This window comes from Lotus japonicus, chromosome 4, assembly GCF_012489685.1.
Source record: "Lotus japonicus ecotype B-129 chromosome 4, LjGifu_v1.2".
Lineage (NCBI taxonomy): Eukaryota > Viridiplantae > Streptophyta > Magnoliopsida > Fabales > Fabaceae > Lotus > Lotus japonicus.
In genome coordinates this window covers 65,344,036-65,368,858 of record NC_080044.1, presented here as the reverse complement: position 1 = coordinate 65,368,858, position 24,823 = coordinate 65,344,036, and the positions used below count along the sequence as shown (strand labels likewise).

Sequence of the window (24,823 nt, the reverse complement as noted above, 5' to 3'; positions counted from 1 at the left end):
AATAATTTTGGTCATAGTAGTCTAGTTGACCTTCCTTGTTTGTAATGTGTTACTCTTGTATATTCGATCTTATGATTGAATGAAATAAACACGAAACATTTTCTTTCAGTGAGATCAAGAATAACATACTATTTCAAAAAAAAAAGAATAAGATATCAAGTGTGGACAAAAGATTTTCATCCATAAGATACGACGTTAAATGTGATTATTTTTTCCACATATTTCATCTTTACTTTTTCTTCAATGCTTTATTTCAGGACTCAACCCTCTTTGTCGGAACTTCCGAAGGCCAATGACAAACCAAACACCCATCGTCATAAACCAAAACTAGGAAAACTAAAATGAATTACATTCTGGACAATTTTTCACGTACAAATTCTCATCTAACACATTCATTTAAAATTAAAGGAAAGAAAAGTATGTTTTTTATTTTCCTTATGGTTCTTCCTAATCAAACAAGGAGTGTGTTTGATTTTCTATTTGGAAACTCATAATCAATATTGGTAGTGTAGGATTAATTATAAATAAAAGTTTGATGCTTATGAGATATTTTGGAGAATTAATTTTAAATTCAAAATAATTCTTGTAGATGCTAGAGAATAACTTTTACATTGAAATAATCAATTGCGAGATTATGATTTACCTCATCAACATGAATCACTTTTTCATAAATGTATTCAAATATAAACCTCTTTGTCCTCGAATGATGACTCAAGTGGTAAAAACATGGGGACATATGGTTTGGAGAAAAGGTCTAAGGATCGATCTCTAGAGGGTGCAATTTATTTTTCCAATGTAAAAGAAAATATAAGTCACTTAATTTTTAACTGATTTCTACTATAAATAATCAATTTTATGAAAATCAAATTTATCTATAAACCTGATCCAAACATGCACGAATTTTTTTTTTTTTTGAAAGTGATTTTATAAAAATTAGGCATCAGGAGGCATAGAAGCCAAAACATCCTGAGCCACCACATGGAAAACACAATCCGGAACTTCGTCCACCCACACCATATCAGCGTAAGTAGAGGCGTTCCTAGCCAAACAGTCAGCAGCTGCGTTACCAGAACGTCTTACAAAAGATAAAGTAAAAACATCAAAACCAGAAATTAAAAAACGACATTCACGAACAGTCGTAGCTAGGAACGAAACACCCTCCCTACGAGATTTCCACCAATTGAAAAGTTGTAAGCAATCAATCTGGAATTCAACCCTCCGGAAACCCAACTCAATAGCCAACCGAAGAGCCCATCGGAAACAACCCGCTTCCGCCAAGAGAGGGGAAAGAGATGCCACGGGATACGCCGTCGCCGAGGCCAAAATTTCCCTTTCAAAGTTTCGCGCCACCATACCATAGCGACGGTTGTCCCTCAACAAAAGTGGCATCAAAATTGATCATAAACACCCCTCGACCTGGCCTTCTCCACGTTGTGTACTGAACCGTGCGAGAGGGTGGGGCTGGCGTGTCCACTCACGGGGGAGACAGCAGCCTTTGCGAGCGCTGCACCGCTTCCAACGGAGAGAAACACTTGTGATCAAACCCGCACCTGTTCCTAGCTTCCCAAAGAGCGTAACATAAGGTCTGGACCATCCCAATAAAATCTGCATCCCCATCATGAAGCACCGCCACCCATAAGTCTATCAAACCGTGAACTGTTTTGTCCTCAAAGCTAAAGGAGAGCAAAACCATAACATTTTGGCAGCTGTACAAGAGAGGAAAACATGCTCCAAAGTCTCATTTTCTTGACAGCACCACACGCACTGCTCATCTACTTCCATATGTCTCCGCTTCAGTTCTGAATTCACTGGTACGAATCCACGAATAAGCCTCCAAGCCATCTCTTTGCACCTGGGCAACGCACTTGAGCCCCAAAACTTCTGCCATTGTTGCTTTGAGAGAGAGGTTTGTGATGAAGAAGAGGCCACATTTGTAACACCCCGATTTTGGTGGCGTCACTTTAGTAACAAAAAAGAAACTTAAAGCGGAAAAACGTGCATATATTTTTTTTTTCGATAATAGAATTAAAACTGAAAGAAATAAAGCTAGACAACAAAAGGTAACAAAACTAATATACAATAATAATTACAACCCCCGCTGTAAGTAGCAAACCACGTCACGAGTAAACCTCCAGTGACGGGAAGTAAGAAAAGTAACGCCCGTAGGCAATATGTACAAACCGACAGGAAAGGCTAAGTGTCCGCAACACAAACCTTCAAAAATGAGAATAAGTTAGCCCAATCGGCCTAAAACAAGACCTCCTAGCCCAACCAACTCTCTATGATTCCAGTAGAGGAACCACACAAAAAGCTATAGGCGGGAAACTACCCTGTCCCCAAAGAAAACAGTGACGGTCAGAGCTAAGACTCTACTCCTACACTAATCCTATCTCGAGGAGCTCACACCAGCACTCAAAACTATGTGCTAGCATGATTGTCGTCCGAATCTGAATCCAGAACGACCAAGTCTACGAACACTATCCGTCCTCCTCTCGCAACCGCGATGCGCTCCGGTGCTGGCCTCACGGGCTTAGGGCCCGAACCATGATCGTCAATAATAGCAACCGTGGGTGAGCTGGACTCTGAAGAAGTCACTCCCACAGGCTCCTCCTCTGAGGGGTCCTCATCATCAGAAGATGACGGTGGTGGTGGTGCTCCTACTCCTGGTTCGCAGTGCATGCCGGGCGGCAAGTTGAAACTGACAGTGCACTTCCTCAGCACTCCTTCCATCAAGTGTCCTCCGCTGTCTACGCGATCCTCCATGATCCTCCCCGAGTACGTCGCTCGATGGCTAGCGGGGTCGTCCTGATCTATCATCTCATATCTAGTCCCCCCCGAAGGGTGGACCATCGTGAACCAATCCGCTAAAGACATCTGACAAAGGGCGTAGTCCGCCAAAGCACACACAGAAGACGCGAGGGTCAACTCCAAAGAATTATGTAATTAATAATCCCAATAGGTACAGATAAGAGACAGCCGCTTAGGCTTATAAGTTAAAGATAGCATCCTAAGGTTGCATATTCCACAATGAATATAAACGACAGTAATAACAAATAGCATGCATCAAATAGGATTAACAAGTATCAAACACACTCAGCAACTAAGTCAGTATGCATGTTGCGTGAAATGCAAATGCCGGTTAACCCAGTTAACCAAATGCATTCCGGAAGGGATGGACATCAACGGATCAGCCCTAGCACCAGCCACGGTGGGACCATTTCGGCCCGCGTGCCTCTTACTCCAACAACAACGGTAGTCAGATCAGCATAAAACCCGAAGGCCTGCCATTTCGGTCTGCTACTAAGAGTCGCCTAATAGCGCTCTTACGCGGAAATCCGGGTCTTATGACCATTTTGGAATCCACCGAGGTCCGAAGTTCGTCTCGTGTTAATACCTCATTAATGGTGCATGAATGCAAAATGATTAGCCAAACAACGTCTCCGACCTCACTCGACACGTCGCCACGTGTTCTGGCTAACTTATTGTCTCTAAAAACATACCCTAAGGTAAAGTCGATTCTGCGACAAAAGACAATCCTTTACAACGACACATTCTCTCATGATGATCTCCAAATCATCCGACTCATCTCCATCCGATGGTCAAAACGGCTCAACGAGCAAAGAGTATCAACATACTCGGAAACTACCTGTTTCCTCGGCTTATCTCTCAGATAGCCCAACAACACAACTGCTACTCGAGCACAAGAGTATCAACGTACTCAGAACTTATTAATTTTCTCAACACTTGGATCCGACGACACTCCCTCTTTTCCAAAACTAAGATTTGAATCCTAAGCTTTCTTTCGAGTTTGTTGTCATTATTTGAAGATTTAGAGGTTGTTTAATGTCTTATGAATTTTCCTTATAAAATAGTTTCCATTAGTCTTATCGCAAATCTTATGAGTTTCCAAAGTCCCATAATCCCAATTAACTCCCCGAGAGTGTCTCGATCCACGAAGACCATAACAAGGCCCGAATCTTCGTTCGTCCTATCAAACTTTCTCCAAAATCTCAAAATAAAATCGGCATGACCTGCCCGTTATTCTCACTCCTCAGTACCACAGACATATGTGAAATGACATAGATAAATCAGCACAGTCAACAAGCATGTCACATATATCAACATCTCCTAGAATAACCACGTAGCACTTAGCATATAAAGCAAATATCACACATCCTAGATTAACCATTTAGCACGTACCATGTAATTCAATCTCAAAAACAGTCAGTAGATGAATCATCTACATTGTCAGTCGAAGCCTCAGAAAACTTTTCCCAATCAAACACAAACAAGTGCATAAACAGTAAATCAAGTCGAATACGTCGACACCTAAAGCATTAACTAATACTTCAGTGAGAAGCCCTCACCTATAGATTCTTCAGGGTTCTCTTCGAACGTTCCTACACAATCAACTCCTTGCTCTTCAGGAAATTCCTCAAAAGAACCTTTAGAGCAAAACCACAGAAATCAATCACAATGAGTCAGAAACTCAGCAAACAATAAATACTAGGGTTACTCGAAGTAGCATATACTCCGAGGTACGATAATCTAGCGCGAAAGAACAAGTTTTCGAAAAAAGAATTTTCTTCCTCCTCCTAGGGTGCTCACGGCCACACATGGTAATTGTGTGTGTCGATTTTTCTTCGATCAAACTTGGTTCCTAGGTTATTATTAGTCGTAACTAAGGTTAATCTAAACTCGGAAAAATTATCGGATCGAAAACTGTCGCAGGGGTATTTTGGTCAATATTTTTAGCTCAGAATTTCAAAACTGAAATTTCGAAAAGCAAATTGGATGGGGACGTCACCAACGACGTTTATGACGACTAATCCTACTAGCACTAAGCTAAGGCGATAGTTTTCAGCCCAAAGGACGAAACTTTGTCCCAAAATGGGTATTTGAAGCAGAATTGAAACTCGACGATAGTTTTTCGAGAATCGGCGTAATATTATTCGCTAAACATGCTCTTGGGCACGTAGGGAAGATGTTTAGATAGAAAAATGAAGTTATCTGGATAGTTTTGCAAAAACCTCAAAACTAAGAGCACAGAAAGACATAGTGAAAAGCTACGGAAACGACGATCAGAGGTAAGGATTAGCGACTATACCTCGATACCTTCAAGTAGCAACTGTTGAATCAACGATCAAGCAAGAAATGGCGAAAATCTCTTCTCCTCCTCCTCTTGGTGAAGCTCGCGGGTTTTGGGAGAGAAAATGGTGAAGTTTTGCCATTTTTCTCATTTTCTTGCTATATATAGAGGATGGAAAAACGCGGAAAAATGAAAGTTTCGCGATTCCGATTTTTCCGGCTTCATTCTCCGTGAATTCTAAGATAGGTTTTGGCGACAGAATTCCAAAACTCAAAAGAGGTTCCTTGGATTTTAGGTGCATAATGCAAAGTCGGTGTAAATCTATTTTACCCGATAAGTTACTTTTTGCAGTGGATGTCGGAAGAGAAAACTTCCTTCTGAAGAAAGATTGAAAACATCAAGAGAAATGGGTGTACGCGTGTGGAATCTTCATTTGAAGCTCCGAATAGAAAAAGTCTTCATCGTCCGTTGATTTTAGGTTTCTTGAACTATCAGGGTTTTGGTTTCGGCAAACTTCCGAGTATTGGAATTTGACGTTCGTACATTCCAGGGTTTCGTATCGAAATGCTTGTCTATAGACGAATAAGAGAAGTTCTAACATTTCTCTGAAGATTTTTGGAATTAGTTTCCATCGTGTCTTAAAGTGTAAATTAGCTATTTACTAGCGTTTTTGCCCTAGGTTTAAGCGTATATTAGTCGTGCTATAACTTTTATCGACTTCGATACACTCCTTAGACTTTTCCTGAACTTTCTCCTTCATAAATTTATTTCATTTAGTAAACTTTTGTCCAGGTTTTCCCTTAACGATACATCAACCCTAATCGTGAATAGGATTTTATTCACTTATTCTAAACTTAAAAACTTGGGTCTTACAACATCACCCTCCCAAGCAGTACAAACAAAATGGTAACCAGTCTTAACAGAGTACCTCCCATCCATGGTGAAAGGCCAGCAAAGAAAATCATCCCGTGCTTGAGTAGCAAGGGGCACTCCCATGATGCGCCTAGCTGTCCCTGGGTGAAAGATATGCTCCACTAATTCTGAGTGCCATCTGGAAGTGTCTGGCTCAAGTAAATTACTGACCACCTGTATATTAAGCTCCTCGACTACATCCTGCCGGAAAAGAGTGGGTGCCCCTCCGGGCAACCAATTGTCTGTCCACAGATTAATTCTCTTACCATTACCAATACGCCATAAACCACCTCTCTGAAAAACCCAAGCCGATTTATGAATGCTTGACCATGCATAGCTCGGTCGATAGCCTTTTTTTGCTCCCCACATATCACCACTCTGGAAATAAACACCTTTAAAAACTTGAGCAACTAATGCTTCTGGATTGGAATAGATTCTCCACCAATTTTTCGCCACCAAAGCTATATTAAAAGCCTTGAAGTCCCGGAATCCAAGACCACCCTCCAATTTGTTTTTGCACAACTTGTTCCACTTTGTCCAATGCATCCCCTTCTGAGATACATCTCCTCCCCAAAAGAAGTTGGAGATCATGCTATTAATATCTGCACACAGGCCGTCAGGTAAAAGAAAACAGGACATAACATAAGAGGGAATGGCTTGCGCCACTGATTTAATTAAAACTTCCCTCCCGGCTCGTGAAAGAAAATTTTCCTTCCAACCTTTTAACTTTTTCCACACTCTTGCCTTAACAAAATTGAAAATTTGTCGTTTTGACTTACCAATAATTGTTGGTAGCCCCAAGTACTTGTCATAGCTCTCTACGACCTTTACTCCCAATAGATGCTTAAGCTCATCAAAACTGGTTTGCTGCACGTTTCGGCTCACTGAGAGCATTGACTTGTCAAGGTTGACTACTTGCCCGGAAGCACGTTCATAAGTCACTAAAATCTCTTTTAGGCATTCCGCCTCCTGTACTGGTGCTCTACCAAAGAGGATACTATCATCTGCAAAAAGCAAATGTGAAATAACAGGAGCATTCCTCGCTATTTTAATTCCAGAAAGTGCTTTTGAAGCAATGGATCTATTAATCAAAGCAGAAAACATCTCCCCACACAAGATAAAAAGATAAGGAGAAAGCGGATCCCCTTGTCTTAAACCTCTATTAGGGACAAAATTTTCCTACGGGTTACCGTTCAACATAATGGAAAAAGATATCGTTGATACACAACTCATAATTAAATTCACCCAATTATGTGGAAAACCCATAGATGTCATTACAGAACTCAAAAAAGACCATTCGATCCGGTCGTACGCTTTGGACATATCCAATTTCGGCGCCATCGTGCCATTCCGGCCATTAGTTCTTTTCTTCATAAAGTGAAAACACTCATAAGAAATGAGAGCATTATCTGTGATCATACGTCCTGGTACAAATGCACTTTGGGATTCGCAAATTAAATCAGGTAAAATATTTTTCAGCCTATTTGCTATCACCTTAGTCACAATATTAAACAGAACAATACACAAACTAATAGGCCTAAACTGGGTCGCATTAACAGCTTTCTTAACCTTAGGAATGAGAACAATCATCGTATGATTGATAATACCTGGCGACACAAGCCCATGCAAAATCTGCAAATAGAACTCTGCTACATCGTCCCCAATGACATCCCAAAACCGCTGGTAGAAAAGCGCCGGGAAGCCATCCGCTCCCGGAGCTTTGGTCGGATGCATTTAGAACAAGGCCTCTTCTACATCTTCCTTTGTAAAAGGATCAGCAAGAACCTACAAATGAGAGTCTGACAGCCTGTTTGCTACCAAAGATGTGGTCTCCTCAATCCTGTCAGGGTTAGAAGTAGAGAACAAGTTCATAAAATAATTTTTTAAAACTCTTGCAATGTCACGATCATGGACATATTCACATCCTCCATCATCCTCTATTTTCTCTATCATATTCCTCTTTCGCCGCTGAGTTGCTTTTTTATGGAAAAAACTGGTATTCTTATCTCCGCACTTTAACTAGGTGGCTCTAGAACGTTGGCGCCCCCACTTTTCCTCTTGTTCCAGCAAACTATCAAGCTCTTTTTCAACCACTGATGCGGCACTCAGCACCTCCGTTGTTTGATCCTTTCTTTGCAAGTCTTGCAATAGGGCTTTTTGATCAGAAATCTTCCTGGGAATATCACCAAACTTGTCTTTTCCCCAACACTTTAGGGCCCCTCCCACCTCAGCTATTTTGGTGGGGAGGTCATTTCGCAGTCTACACCAAGTCTCTGTCACTATCTCAGCACACTCTTGTCCTTCTTGGAGCCACATCTCCTCAAATCGGAAAATTTTTGCTCGGCCCATCTCTTCTCTATTCCTGCGAACACCACAAGTTAGTAAAATAGGATTATGATCAGATTTATACCTGGGTAAATGGTGAACCACCGTTGAAGGCCACAATTCATCCCAGGCGTCATTTGTAAGCGCATAATCTAGCCTCTCCTCGATTGTATCTGGTGCCCTATTATTAGACCATGTATACCTGTATCCTGTAAAATCCACCTCCTGCAAATTGCATTCGGTTCTGACTTTAGCCATCCTCTGTATATGCTGAAGATCAAGGGGGTCTCCTCCCAACTTATCCTGCGGAGAAAGACAATCATTGAATTCCCCTACACAGAGCGCAGGGATAGCAGTGTCAACCAACAGTCTCTTAACCAGACCCCAAGTATCAACTCTCCTCCTCTCATCGGGGAAGCCATAAATCCCCAAAATCTGCATGACCTTCTGCTCCTCCACATGAGTAGCAGTAAAATAAATATGATTCAAAGAACTTGAAATAATGGTAACGTCCACTGCTGGACCCCAAAACAAACATAAACCTCCTGCTCGCGAATGTCCTTGGCCTGCACATTGAACCGGAAAGACATTTGGAAGGCCTCCCAAGCCTCTATGACGTTGTGCCTCATACTCGTACCATTTTGTCTCCATCGCGAACACTATGCCGGGAGCTTCAGACTGAATGAGCCTACCAAGGGCTCGAACTGCCAGGATGCTCCCCAACCCCCGACAGTTCCAAGCTAAAATCCTCATTGAGGTGGGCGGGACTGCTCAGCAGTGCCCGCCATCCCCAATCCATCAGAATTATTTATCTTCTTCAGTGGGGGAGAGAACCCCGTGCGCTGCTGAGCAAATGTAGAAGATGGTCCACCTGCCCGCTTTCTTGGTAAGCCATGATTTTCAAATCCATCACCACTTTCCCTTCTATTAATTCCCATGTTTCTGCCTCTTCTCATATCCCTTGCCACTGGCCCCATTTTGGTCTGGAAGCCACGTGATTTTTGGGCCCCAAAATTAAAAACTTTTCCATCTAAGTGCTGCTTGGTCTCCTTTTGTTTACCTTCACCACCTACATGTGTTTTTTTGCAAGTAAACTGTGTCCTCCTTACTAGAAGTGGCAGCAAGCTCACAGTTTTCTCCCTCCTCGTGTTCGTTCAAATTTTTGTTCCCTCCGTCACAATTTTGCACCAAATCTGATTCAGGTTCCAGTTCCTCCTCCTCGACATAATCTCCATCTTCCTCATAGGGTTCCTTTCCATCCTCATTGGGCTGTATGTATCCTTTATTTTCTCCCCCACGGTAACCTCCAACAGGGTGATCATCCTCAGCTCTCATCCAAGCACCAAAACGGAGAGCACCACCATTCCCCTCCACCGCACAGTTTCGGAGAACGTGGTCTAGTTTCCCACAACTGTAACAAATATTGACTATCTTTTCATATTTAAACGTTACCCTTAGGGGGGCTTCTCCTCTAGTTGCTACGAGTTGACCTCGCCGCAGCGGCGTAGTCACATCCACCCAAGCTCTAATCCGCAAGCAGTACCCATACCTGTGTGCCTCATATTTGTCCCAACCCAGGTAGCCGGCGAAAGATTCCCCCAAACTCTTCGCTATCCGTTCTGATCTCATCGTGTACGGGAGCCCATGAACCTGTACCCAGAGAGGAACTTTGGTCAAGGGCACTTGCATGGGATCCTTGGTGATGTCAAAAACATCCAGCACCACCAGGTGACGATCAAAGAGCCACGGACCAGATCGCAGAAACAAATCTCTGTCTTTTGTTTTGCCAAACTCAAAAGCAAAAAGATTAGGGCCAACATGTCGTATCTCCTTCACGTTCCTTGTCTCCCAGAGCCTAAGCATGACGCTTCTAAAAATAGGTGTCGTAACCTTGTTCGGGGACAACACCTTCCCAACGAGCCAGACATTCACACCGAGCTGCGGGTCAACCTCAGCCTCACCTAGGTCAAGAACGACATTCTCCTCCTCTTCCCAGTTCAGAATCGGAACATCACCATTAAACGCCATGATCGGCCTTCGTACAGTCTTGATAGCAGAAAAAACCTCTGTTGCATGCAATAGACGCAGAAAAGAATATGGTTCACCAGACAGGGTCAGCGTTTAGTCAAAAGAGAGAAGTAAAACGTGGTGATCAACCTTGGATAAACAAAACCTTGTTTGGCGGCCGCCTCCCTAACCCTAGGAGAGCCATTCAGTGGATTGGGTTAAGATTCATGGATGAATGCTTTTGTGTTTCTAAATACATTAATATCAGTATTATTTTCTATTCTTCTCCATTCATTCATTTCGTTTTCGTCAAAACCAAACATATTTGGGCCAAAGGTAATTGGGGTTATATATAATAAAGAGCGGTGATACATCGACATATGATTTTTTCTCAACACATTACAACCATACATTTTAGTGATAGTTTTTAACTGCTATAAATGTTAATGATAATTAAAAACTATTATAAAATAATATGTCAGAAGGTGATCGACTAAATCTAGATGTAAATTTATCTTTTCAGTACACTAAAAAGTCATGTCATGTCATATTTCTCAATGTATAATTTTTTTCCTTAGACCAAAAATATATTATGCACACATTGAAAATTAAGCACTAGCTTCTAGATGGCTTTATAAATTTGCATCATCACACGCAGTAAATAGTAAGCAGGGTAGAACTTTCATTCGCCATTTTAATAAAATTACAGGATTTTCCACTCTCACCTACACAAATTGAAGAATGTTAGTTGCCTAACAGAAAGTAAAATTGGGCATTGACTGATGGATTGCTGAAGATAAGATAAGGGCTCTTTCTTTCTATGATCCCCTATATTAATCAAAGCAGTGGTTTCAATTGTTTAAACCCATTGTCACTAATTCATCTCCTCCACAAATTCATCAGTTGAGGAACATATGCCTAATCCACCACCACCAGGACCAGGAGGCCCAGGCCCTCACCACCACCCGGGTCCACCGCATCCCGGACCTTCTCCGCCACCACATGCTCATCCATCTCCTTCACCTCCTGGTCCAGCAGCACCACCGCCTGGTCCTCATGCTCATGCACCACCGCCTGGTCCTCATGCCCATGCACCTCCTCCTGGGCCACATGGGCACCCTCCCCACCATGGCCCCCACCCCTGATTAATTTGGTATATGCGCCAGGAGCTTGGAGCTTATGAGTATATGCATGTGATCCTTAAATTTCTGTGGGTGATTTTGAAGCACTAGGGCAAAATCAAATCATAGGATTTGAGCTACTGAAAAGTTTAGTAATTATAATTCCCCCAATATACCTTTATGCCTTTACTTGTCATGTATCACCGTGTGGCCCTTTTGTATATTATTAGAACAAATAAAAGGTGATGCTTCATGAGTGTGGTTACAACTTACAATATTATTATGGAATGAATTTATGCTAGCTATTTGTGATCCTTTTATTGTGATTTCTGAGTTTAGTTATGTTTTTTTTTTTTATAAGCAAGTTTAGTTATGTAATGTTGCTGTGCTTTGATTTTTTTATTTTATGGTGGCATGCATCGTGTGGTGAATCATAGTGAAGTGTGGCATTAAAAATCAGTAGATGATAGTAGTGCCAAACACATGAGCTCAAATTTTCATAAAAATGAAAGAAGAACTAGTTCGACCCATGAATAATCAATAAAAAAAGTTAATCCAGTTTTTGGTCCCCAACCTTTGTCATAAATATGGCTTTAGTCCCTCGCTGGAGTAAAGGTGGAGATTGGTCCCCAGTTTTTGGCAAAATGATTGGCTTTAGTCCTTCCGGTCGGTTGGGTCAACGCCGGAGCTCCGGGAAGCTCATGTGGCATTGCCACGTCATTAAATGAGCTTGGGTGGAATTTTTTTCTTTTTCATTTAAAAAAATAAAATTAAAACACCATTAACCCTCACTAATTAACTTCCTTCTTAATTAATTCAAAAAAAACCAATTTTTCTTCTTATGAGCATCTTCTTCTTCCTCTTCTTTCTTCAACCCAGATTTTTTCAGTTAAAGAAAAAACCTCAGATCCAGAGAATGAGTGTCTCCATAGGAAATAAAAACCACACCATCCCTTTACATGATTTATTCCTTCTTGAAACAAAAAAAAAATGAAAATAGAGCCAAAACCAATTGAAACTTTTTGCATAATCTCACGCCTGATTAAAGGAAAAGAAATCAAACTCCATGAATGAAAAAAAAAATCTAGTCTTTCAAATCCGTTTTAACAGCACCATTTTTTGAGATTTTTCACAGATGCAGGGTTCCAAATGAACATCTGTTGCCAAATCTCCATGAAAGCTCTCACAATCACCTCATGATATCTCCGTGAGTTCAAAGCCAGGAAACTCTACAATAACTGCTCCAGATCCTCCGCCTCAGATATCTCCATCTCCGTTATCATCTCCACCATCAATTTCCTGAAGTCCTCGTACGACTCCTTCGACGTCTTCTTCACCACCGCAAAGCTCTCTTTCGCCGATGACGACGACATCATCACCGTCGACGACGACAACGAAGACCTCTTCATCGTTGTTTCAGATAATCCCCTAATTCGATTCTCCAATCTCACGCTCTGAACCTTCTTCACACTGCTAATTTTCCAGCTATTATTCAAATCTCTGTTAAAATTCTCCGATTTGAAAGATTGAACGTGCTCCCTCTCTCTTCTCACGCAGAAATCCTAATGGTGTTTTAATTTTAATTTTTTAAATGAAAAAGAAAAAAAATTCCAACCAAGCTTATTAAATGATGTGGCAATGCCACATGAGCTTCCCGGAGCTCCGGCGTTGACCCAACCGGCCGGAAGGACCAAAGCCAATCATTTTGCCAAAAACTGAGTACCAATCCCCACCTTTACGCCGGCGAGGGACTAAAGTCATATTTATGGCAAAGGTTGGGGACTAAAAACTGGATTAAGCCATAAAAAAAAAATAGGGTGTCTGAGAAATCCATATGAAAAAAGAGCACGAGAAAAGAGGAAAATCGAAAAGGAGAACATGAACCTATGAAAAGGACAATTAAATTCAATAAAAAAAACCACCCCAATTATACATGCATATACAAATCCATACCTATAGGGGAAAATTAAATCAGTTGATTTTACACGATGAAATAGAGTAAGCGTCGGGTGTGGGTATCATGAATCTATATAAATAAATAAATAATCATAAGGAACAGAGTTAAAAATATAGAAACTCACAAAGTAAAGGAGAAGGCTTAACTGCACTTTTGGTCCCCACTTATACCAATTGTGCGATTTTGGTCCTCAACAAAAAAAATGAGCAATTTTCGTCCCCCACATTACCTATCGTTTGCATTTTTGATTTTCCGTTTCATTCCGTCCAAGATTTAACGTTTTCTGGATTAAAATTAAAATTAAAAAATAAAAAAGAAACAATAGCCCAGAATATTCATTGGTTCTTCATCCTCTTCAAGTCTTCAACCATCTTCATCATAAAATTCAGAAAATAAAAAAATCAATCTCCTCAAACCCGCTTATAATCAAACACCTTACAGAAAACACACTCACAAAGGCCCCCAACCATTCTCCTTCATCTCTTCACTGCTTGCTAATCTCTCTCAAGCCCACTATACTGGCGGAGACGGCAACGACTGTAACGCCCCAATTTCTCAACTGAGGAGTCACATTAGTAACCTAACAAAGTCTAAGGACTATTTCGTAATCCTAAGAAAACACGATAATTTTTTTCCTTTTCAAAACAACGAAACACAGTTTAATACATAACATAGTCTTAATTAAACAACCCGTTCCCGACATATAATAATAGTGTCTTACAATATCATAAGCAAGTTTCCAAAATAAGTACGCTCACTTAGACAAGTGGCGAAGATAAGGTTTAAACAACAGAGTTTTCAGATGGAAAAAGAAACTCAGACACAGTCCTCCAAAAAGGGAGAAGCAACTGCTTCATCCACCATTATTCGACCGCCCACGGTCACGATCTTCAACTCGAAACAGCTAAGCTTCAGCGGAAGGCTCTCCATCGCCTAATAGCGTTAAGCGCCCAAACAACAAGTAGCAAATAGAAAGGGTTAACTCCATACAATTACCATGTATAAAAGAGAAAATCATGTTATTCAAATTTAATTGCCTAGCATGGTAGATAAACCAGCAACATAACTATACTCATATATCAACAACTTAACATATAACATCAAATCAGATATCAAAATCCTCAACAATATAACCTCAATTCGGATATCAATAATCCTCAACAATATAACGACAAATCAGATATCGACAATCCTCAACAAAATAGATTAACTCAGCTGTCAACCACTTAACATATCATATGACAATAAACCAACAATATGAGTCGATCAATAACGTCTCAACAGACGAGACAACCAGGTGAACACAATCACCTGACAGCCACTTATACGTTACACAAGACGGGACAACCAGGTGAACACAATCACCTGACAGCCACTTATTGCGCCACACAATGCGGGACAACCAGGTGGACACAACCACCTCATTGCCGCTTATCGCCACACAAGGCGAAACAACCAGGTGAACACAATCACCTGATCGCCTCTTAGGCTTAGGCCCTAAATGCCAAGCCAATCAACAACACTGCCCAAACCAATTATTAATTCGGAGTAACCACATGTTATTCCTAATATCAGCAAACATAAATCAATTCAATTGCATACCAACTCAGTTCAATGACAGAAACCAGTAAACGGCCGAAGCCTCTCAGAAAACGGAGACACACGTCTCAATAAGTTCACTCGGCCGAAGCCTCCAGAAAAACATTTTCCCAGTTCAGCACAACAATCATAATTAAATGCCAATCAACATAAACATATTCATCTCAAACGCATGCAGTGCGATAAAAGCAGGCAGGACTCAAAGACGCTCTAAAACTGAGTTACCCTTACCTTCGTGAGTAGAAGTTGGGCATGGAAATTGCGAACCTAGAACAAAGAAAACACATTCATCAACACAAGCTTCACTAGGAGTAACACGATCTACTAATACTAATCGAAATCGTAAAGAAAGCCTCTAAAGCTTCAGAGTTCCTATTTAGGCACAAATTGACAACGGAGACTTCGTTCGCTAAAACGAGCATAACTCGAGCTACAGAACTCGGAATGACACGAAACCGGCACCAAAATTTCGACAATTGAAAGAGCTACGCAATGGCTCAGTTCATAGAGACCCAAAAATTATTTTTGGACACGGTACCCAAGCAAATAGGTTTCGGCCACTATGGAAAATAGGGTTTAAACTTTTTCTTCGATCTAAATCAATTCCTAGGTATTATTAGGCGATATCTAGGCCAGGGAAACTCTCAGAAAAATTATCGGGTCGAAAACTGTCGCATGGGTATTTTGGTCAATATTTTTAGCTCGGAAACTCAAAATCAGAATTTCGAAAAACAAATTAGATGGGGTCGATCCTAATGACATTTATAACAACTAATCCTACTAAAGATAAGCTCAGTCGAGAGTTTTTGATCCAAAAAGCTGAACCTCAGCATAAAAATGGGTTCTTAAGCAGAATTGAAGTTCTGCGGCGATTCGACGAGATTCGGCGAAATGTAATCCGCTAAACATACTCAGGAGCACGTAGGGAATAAGTTTAGACACTAAAATCAAGTTATTTGGACATTTTTACAAAAAGCTCAAAACTTTGAGCACAGAAAGACATAGAGAAAAGCGACAGAATTTGCGATCAGAGGTAAGGAAAAGCATCAGTACCTCGAGGCCTACGCGTAGCAACGAACAGAACGACGATCGGTCAAGAATTGGCAAAAATCACTTTTCCTCCTCTTCCTCTCCAAAGCCACGGCCGTGTGTGTGTTTTGTGATTTTTTTTTTGTTTTTTTATTTTTCATTTTCAAGCTATTTACAGGTTTTGGAAAATGCGGAAAAATGAAAATTTCGCGATTCCGATTTTTCCTACTGATTCCAACGTATTTTAGACACGATAATTTTCCCGCTGAATCTTCTAATTCTTCAAAGAAATATCAGTATGATTTTTGGTTTTCGAGGCTTGTTTTTAATGTTTACCGGCTTAAAATGCACTTTATGGTTTTGACCTCGGATGCAGAAACTTCCTTCTGAAGAAATATTTGGAACGTCGATTAGAGTGGGCGTACGCGGATGAAATCTTTATTTGAAGCTCCGAACAGGAAAAGTATTCATCGTCCGTTGATTTTAGGTTTCTTGAACTATCAGTGATTTAGTTTCGGCAAGCCTCCGAGAATTAGAATCGGACGTTCGTACATTCCAGGGTTTCGTATCGAAACGCTTATCATGGAAGGATTAAGAGGAGTTCTAGCATTTCTCTGAAGATTTTTGGAATTAGTTTCCATCGTGTCTTTAAGTGTAAATTAGTCGTTTACTAACGTTTTCTTCTTCATAATACTAATCCAAACATTAAACGAAAGTCAAGTTCCTCTCACGCTTACACAGAATCCTATGCGTGAGCTGAAAATTATTTATTTATTTAATTCTAAAATCTTGGGTCTTACAATACTACCCCCCAAAAACAAAGTTTCGTCCTCGAAACTTGGTGTCAGAGGAACTCGGGAGTGTCATTCCCTCACATAACATTTGCTAAGCTATCCTCAACGTCTCGTTTACCCTTAGGTTCTTGGTGACTGTCCCACAGATAACAACCTCCAATCTGCAACCCAATGCTAGAACTTTCCGTCCTTAACCTTGTCACTCCTATGCCAATCAAATCCTTAGTTTCCTACCCAAAGTCTGACAGTCTCTAGGTTTTACCCACTTAGGACAAGAATTCTTAGACTTAAAGTCTACTACACCTTTAATAAGTTTGAACCTCTATTATCCTTTCGCTCTCTCACCCTCCTCAAGTGGAAGACTTATTTCTTAAAACTACAACTTATCCGCAAGGAGAATCAAACATTCAACATAAACCCATCTATCAACTTGACTAATCATCGTTCCAATCCAATCAATCCTCCTATCATAGTCCACGCCATCTGTGATTCCAAATATCACCCCCTCAATATTAAGTTGATCAGGCTCAATATCTTGCGGATGAAAATTCAGAAAAACTCACCAGTAAGGCCAATGAGTCTATCTCATCAAGTAGCCACGTCTAATCTAAGGTCATCTCTTAATCTATCAAATATCTAACAACTCCTCCTTGCAAAAGATACTACCCTACTCCTGAAACTCATACGACCTCTCATCAGAATCTGTCTCTTAACTTCTATTCCTTCTATTGTTACATCCTTATGAAACAAGGATAGATACTATCAGGTCGAACAGTAATTCTGTCACATCTAGCTTTAACCACGTCACACAAGCTAAGTCTATAACAGAATGTGTAACACCATAATCAAATAGTACGATAAGGGAATTACCCGGGATCTCGCGGGTACCGCGGATTAGACCCTCGTTTTCATCAACTTCAGTTTCACTGATGAAGTAGACCCTTCCACCAGCAGTAGGCCTCCTTGCCCCAGCAACATTCCCGGCAACCTCAACTTTAGGAATCCTGCACTCTACGGCAGTGTGACCTGGCTTGTTGCAGTTCCAGCACAACAGAGGACCTTCAGTACAGCGATTAGCAAAATGCCCCTTTTTGTTGCACCTAAAGCAAGTCACGTCCTCTCGGTTCATCGACGGGGTTCCAAGTGCAACTGCATTTCCGCCCGAGGGATAAAAAGTCCCAGAAGCTGCTCCCTCACCCTGAGAACGGAGGTACGGCTTCTTCTGATAGTGCTTGCCCTGGTCGTCTCTTCCTCGGTTATTCCTTGTCGGACCTCCACTTCCTTGGTTAGACTTGTTCAGACCTCGGTACTTGCCCCTTGCGTTATCAATGGCCTCGATTCCCTTGGTCTTCTCCACCAGCACTTGGTAGCGGTTCAGCCCTAGCGGTTGCACCGCCTTCTGCAGCTCATAACTCAGCCCATCAATGAAGCGCTCACACATATAGCCTTCATCTATCTATCCTCTAAAGTAGCGAAAGTGTTTCTCCAACGACTCCAATTTTGCAGCATACTCAGCAACGGTCATGCCCCCCTGACGGAGTCTCAGAAATTGTGCTTCCTTAGCGGCTCTAGCACTCTTAGGAAAGTACTTGTCCAGGAAAGCTCCACGGAAACACTCCCAAGTGATGGCTTGATGGTCGGCTTCCATCATAGCTCTAGCCCCACGCCACCAATACTCAGCTTCACCAGTCAGCAGGTAGGTCGCATAATCCACTTTCATCTCAGCAGTGGTACGCAGAAAGGTGAAGATCTTCTCCAACTCCTGGAGCCATAAGTCAGCCTCCTCCGGATCGAAGCCCCCCAGAGAACTTCGGCGGATCCTGACGCTTGAAATCGTTCAGACCCCTGGTCTGAGAAGCAGCTAGTTCACGCTCCTCACGCTGAACACGACGAGCATTTTCTTCAGCATGGTTTTGTGCAGCCACCAAAGCAGCAGTAGCAGCACGTTGAGCTTCAGCTTCCTCTCGTGCAGCAGTGTTAGTAATTTGTTGTGCCATAAGGGCGGTCAGATTAGCAATAGCTTGCTCCATCGGGTTCATGCTGTCTGAACCTTCAGTCTCGTTCGGTTGTGGAAGTCTCCTGTTCCTGTTTTCATGAACAATCAAAGACCACAACAGATACTCAGGTTAGAACAACACAAAGTTCTATAATAATAACTAACTATGTATATACTTATATCAAATGTATAATTAACGATAACTAGCATAAGGTTATTCACCTACGAACAACCTTCAAGAATAATTTATATAAACAGTAATCAAGCACACTCTTCCTCCGATTGACACCCCATCAATCGGTCTCAGAGTTCAAACATCTTAAGCGGACACTCTACCCAAAAGCTCTGGTTTCTCAACCAAAGCTCTGATACCACAATTGTAACGCCCCAATTTCTCAACTGAGGAGTCACATTAGTAACCTAACAAAGTCTAAGGACTATTTCGTAATCCTAATAAAACACGATAATTTTTTTCCTTTTCAAAACAACTAAACACAGTTTAATACATAACATAGTCTTAATTAAACAACCCGTTCCCGACATATAATAATAGTGTCTTACAATATCATAAGCAAGTTTCCAAAATAAGTACGCTCACTTAGACAAGTGGCGAAGATAAGGTTTAAACAACAGAGTTTTCAGATGGAAAAAGAAACTCAGACACATTCCTCCAAAAAGGGAGAAGCAACTGCTTCATCCACCATTATTTGACCGCCCACGGTCACGATCTTCAACTCAAAACAGCTAAGCTTCAGCGGAAGGCTCTCCATCGCCTAATAGCGTTAAGCGCCCAAACAACAAGTAGCAAATAGAAAGGGTTAACTCCATGCAATTACCATGTATAAGAGAGAAAATCATGTTATTCAAATTTAATTACCTAGCATGGTAGATAAACCAGCAACATAACTATACTCATATATCAACAACTTAACATATAACATCAAATCAGATATCAAAATCCTCAACAATATAACCTCAATTCGGATATCAATAATCCTCAACAATATAACGACAAATCAGATATCGACAATCCTCAACAAAATAGATTAACTCAGTTGTCAACCACTTAACATATCAGATAACAATAAACCAACAATATGAGTCGATCAATAAAGTCTCAACAGACGGGACAACCAGGTGAACACAATCACCTGACAGCCACTTATACGTCACACAAGACGGGACAACCAGGTGAACACGATCACCTGACAGCCACTTATACGTCACACAAGACGGGACAACCAGGTGAACACAATCACCTGACAGCCACTTATTGCGCCACACAAGGCGGGACAATCGGGTGGACACAACCACCTCATTGCCGCTTATCGCCACACAAGGCGGAACAACCAGGTGAACACAATCACCTGATCGCCTCTTAGGCTTAGGCCCTAAATGTCAAGCCAATCAACAACACTGCCCAAACCAATTATTAATTCGGAGTAACCACATGTTATTCCTATTATCAGCGAACATAAATCATTTCAATTGCATACCAACTCAGTTCAATGACAGAAACCAGTAAACGGCCGAAGCCTCTCAGAAAACGGAGACACACGTCTCAATAAGTTCACTAGGCCGAAGCCTCCAGAAAAACATTTTCCCAGTTCAGCACAACAATCATAATCAAATGCCAATCAACATAAACATCTTCATCTCAAACGCATGCAGTGCGATAAAAGCAGGCAGGACTCAAAGACGCTCTAAAACTGAGTTACCCTTACCTTCGTGAGTAGAAGTTGGGCATGGAAATTGCGAACCTAGAACAAAGAAAACACATTCATCAACACAAGCTTCACTAGAAGTAACACGATCTACTAATACTAATCGAAATCGTAAAGAAAGCCTCTAAAGCTTCAGAGTTCCTATTTAGGCACAAATTGACAACGGAGACTTCGTTCGCTAAACCGAGCATAACTCGAGCTACAGAACTCGGAATGACACGAAACCGGCGCCAAAATTTCGACAATTGAAAGAGCTACGCAATGGCTCAGGTCATAGAGACCCAAAAATTATTTTTGGACACGGTACCCAAGCAAATAGGTTTCGGCCACTATGAAAAATAGGGTTTTCAAACTTTTTCTTCGATCTAAATCAATTCCTAGGTATTCTTAGGCGATATCTAGGCCAGGGAAACTCTCAGAAAAATTATCGGGTCGAAAACTGTCGCAGGGGTATTTTGGTCAATATTTTTAGCTCGGAAACTCAAAATCAGAATTTCGAAAAACAAATTAGATGGGGTCGATCCTAACGACATTTATAACAACTAATCCTACTAAAGCTAAGCTCAGTCGAGAGTTTTTGATCCAAAAAGCTGAACCTCAGCATAAAAATGGGTTCTTGAGCAGAATTGAAGTTCTGCGGCGATTCGACGAGATTCGGCGAAATGTAATCCGCTAAACATGCTCAGGAGCACGTAGGGAATAAGTTTAGACACTAAAATCAAGTTATTTGGACAGTTTTACAAAAAGCTCAAAACTTTGAGCACAGAAAGACATAGAGAAAAGCGACAGAATTTACGATCAGAGGTAAGGAAAAGCATCAGTACCTCGAGGCCTACGCGTAGCAACGAACAGAACGACGATCGGTCAAGAATTGGCAAAAATCACTTTTCCTCCTCTTCCTCTCCAAAGCCACGGCCATGTGTGTGTGTTTTGTGATTTTTTTTGTTTTTTTGTTTTTTTTTTTCATTTTCAAGCTATTTATAGGTTTTGGAAAATGCGGAAAAATGAAAATTTTGCGATTCCGATTTTTTCTACTGATTCCAACGTATTTTAGACACGATAATCTTCCCGCTGAATCTTCTAATTCTTCAAAGAAATATCAGTATGATTTTTGGTTTTCGAGGCTTGTTTTTAATGTTTACCGGCTTAAAATGCACTTTATGGTTTTGACCTCGGATGCAGAAACTTCCTTCTGAAGAAAGATTTGGAACGTCGATTAGAGTGGGCATACGCTGATGAAATCTTTATTTGAAGCTCCGAACAGGAAAAGTCTTCATCGTCCGTTGATTTTAGGTTTCTTGAACTATCAGTGATTTAGTTTCGGCAAACCTCCGAGAATTAGAATCGGATGTTCGTACATTCCAGGGTTTTGTATCGAAACGCTTATCATGGAAGGATTAAGAGGAGTTCTAGCATTTCTCTGAAGATTTTTGGAATTAGTTTCCATCGTGTCTTTAAGTGTAAATTAGTCGTTTACTAACGTTTTCTTCTTCATAATACTAATCCAAACATTAAACGAAAGTCAAGTTCCTCTCACGCTTACACAGAATCCTATGCGTGAGTTGGAAATTATTTATTTATTTAATTCTAAAATCTTGGGTCTTACAACGACAAGAACAGAGAGGGCGAGCGTCGGCGTCGTTGTGGCGCTGGAACTAGTGTGCGAACAAGACGGCACTGGGTGGTGGAGCGGCTTTGAGAAAAAGAGAGTGATGGTGGCGCCGCGATCTAGGACAGAAAGGAAAGGAGGTGGCGGCGGCGTGGTTTTGGTTGAGGAAAGGAGACGGTGGTGCGATCAGGAAAGTAAAGGAGGTGGTGACGGCGCTTCCATGGGGGAGAGAGAGAGAGGAGGTGGCGGCTAGGGCTTCTTGGAGAAGAAGAGGAGAAAATTTCAGAACTCTTGGTGAGATACATAGAGGATTCATGGGAGAGAGACGCTGAGATTGCCCTTTGAATTTTGGATTTTTCTTTTAATTCTCCTATGAATTCGTGACATTTAGGGATGGCAATTTTGCCCAAACCCATGGGTACCCGCCCGAACCCGATCTGATTTGACGGGCAAAATCCGAGTTGACTGGATTTGGGTTTGGGTTTTGCCCGTTACTGTAGCCATTTATGGGTTTGGATTTGGTATTAGTTAAATCCGTGCCCATACCCGCCCAAACCCGAACCCAAAGATACCTGAAACATAAAATTACAAAAAAACCCTCATATATATATATATATTTATAAACTTTGTTCTTAGTGTTTGATGATTAATTGTACTTTTGTATGTTTGAGAAAGTAAACTTTAAACTATTGTTGTCTCACTTTAGTGATGGATGAGGATGATGAATAGTATTTTTTTTTCTTTATATGAAATTCACTTTTTTTTTATATGAAAGTAAGTTCTTGATTGAGTTGCTACGTAACTAATGAGTTTGGGTTTCGGGTAAATCCGAAATCCAATGGATTTGGGCATGGATTTCATTTTATCGCCCATAAGGGTTTGTGTTTGGGTTTGGGTTTGGTAATTGTAAAACCCGTGCCTGATCCTACCCGTTGCCATCCCTAGTGACATTGCATGTGGGTATTGTGTTAAAGTTTGAAACTTTTGGTTTTTGTGGCTGGATTTGGACGAAAAAGAAATGGTTTTTATTTTATTTTATTTTATGGACTGGATTTAGGTGTTCTTTGTGTGTATCCATGATGCAGACTGATTATTTCTCTCTTTCTAAAATCCTAGGGTCAATTTTGGGGGTTGTTGGGTTTGGGGTATGTATTTCTGGTTTTTTCAAGATTCAAATAAATGTGATGAAGAAGATGCTTGAAGAAGATGAATAATGGATGATGGTTGCTGGGATTTATTATTTTATTATTTTAAATTTATTATTTATCCCAGAAACCGTTAAATTTTGGATGGAATGAGACGGAAAACTAAAAGTGCAAACGATAGGTAACGTGGGGGATGAAAATTGCTATTTTTTTTTAAGGATCAAAATCGCACAATTGGTATAAGTGGGGGACCAAAAGTGCAATTAAGCCAAAGGAGAATTAAGGAGAAGAACCCTAACTGTGAGCAGCTGCAAATGGAGCTCACGAACACACACGAAGAATAAGATGTGAATTGCTAACCACTTGCAACGTATAAATGTGAGAAAATCTGATACTCGAGAATATTTCACATCTAACTATCTATTTTTCTATTCTTATACCAAAACATGAGAATTTTCTATCTCGCACTCTTATTCTCAAGAATGCATTTTAAAACCCACGTAACAAACAAGTGTTAAATTTCTCATCCCACCCATTTAATTTCTCACCCTACTTAAAATTTCAATACTCCAAAATACCCATTTCCCCTCTCTCCATTCATTTCCCTCATCCTTTTATTCATTTGTTGGAGCATTCTGAGTTGTAAAACTCAAAACACGAACATCTTATTTTAAATTTCAGTTTTTAAAATCCGGAACATATATCGGGTTTTAAAATTCACAGAAATGTTTGGATTTGTGTTTCAGGAATTAAAAATCTGAAACACATTTGATAAACATTCCTTTTTTTAAAACTCGGAAACAAAAGTACAATATATGTTAAAAATAACATAAGCCGAGTTTTAAAATTCTCGAAAGTGTTTAGTTTTTTGTTTCGAAAATCGAAAACCCAAAACAAATAGTATGAAACTATGAATTATGTTTCGGGTTTTAAAATCCTGAAAGAGTACCACACATTTTGGGTTTTCAGAACTCGATAAAGAATTTAAGTTGAGATATTATAATATTTTACCAAAAAGTGTGATGTGAAATTGAACTCTCTAACAAAGGCTCCCTAAGGAGGCGTTTGTTTCAAGATTTGGAAAGAGATTCCCGGGAATATGAAGGTTGAGAATGAACATTCCTGCGTTTGTTACAATATTGGAAACTATGATTCCTGGGTATTAATCATTCCCGGGAATAAAATAACTTCCACCATTCCCATGATTTCCTTCATATTGATTCCCATGAAAAAGGTTGGGAATCTTACATTCCCATGGGAAAGATGAATGTAACTTCCCACTTCTTCAACAATTTATCATTTTTACCTTTATTTTTAAGTTTTTTTAATTTTTAAATTAAGAAAATTTTAAAATGTTCCCGAGAATACAAAATACTTACCAAACACATTTATAAAATTTACCCAGGAATAACACCGGTAATCATATTCCTTGAAACAAACGCCCCCTAAGAGTTAAGGCCCATCAACTCAGCCTAGCCCAGCCCACTCTCCTGCAATTCCCATCTTCCATTCCCTC

At 40.6% G+C, this 24,823-nt stretch overlaps 2 protein-coding genes across 2 annotated transcripts; both read right to left on the bottom strand.

Moving 5' to 3' along the window:
* Window positions 1-933: 933 nt before the first annotated feature.
* On the bottom strand, window positions 934-7,735 carry LOC130713163 (uncharacterized). The gene is made up of 5 exons (XM_057562955.1): window positions 7,280-7,735; window positions 6,781-7,180; window positions 6,018-6,603; window positions 1,551-1,706; window positions 934-1,075 (listed from the first exon to the last, which is right to left on the bottom strand). The coding sequence occupies exons 1-5, from the start codon at window positions 7,733-7,735 to the stop codon at window positions 934-936; spliced, it is 1,740 nt and encodes a 579-aa protein (XP_057418938.1).
* Window positions 7,736-17,572: 9,837 nt separating this feature from the next.
* Window positions 17,573-18,274, bottom strand: LOC130713162 (uncharacterized). The gene has a single exon (XM_057562954.1). It carries the CDS (start codon window positions 18,272-18,274, stop codon window positions 17,573-17,575), a length of 702 nt encoding a protein of 233 aa, XP_057418937.1.
* Window positions 18,275-24,823: the final 6,549 nt, after the last annotated feature.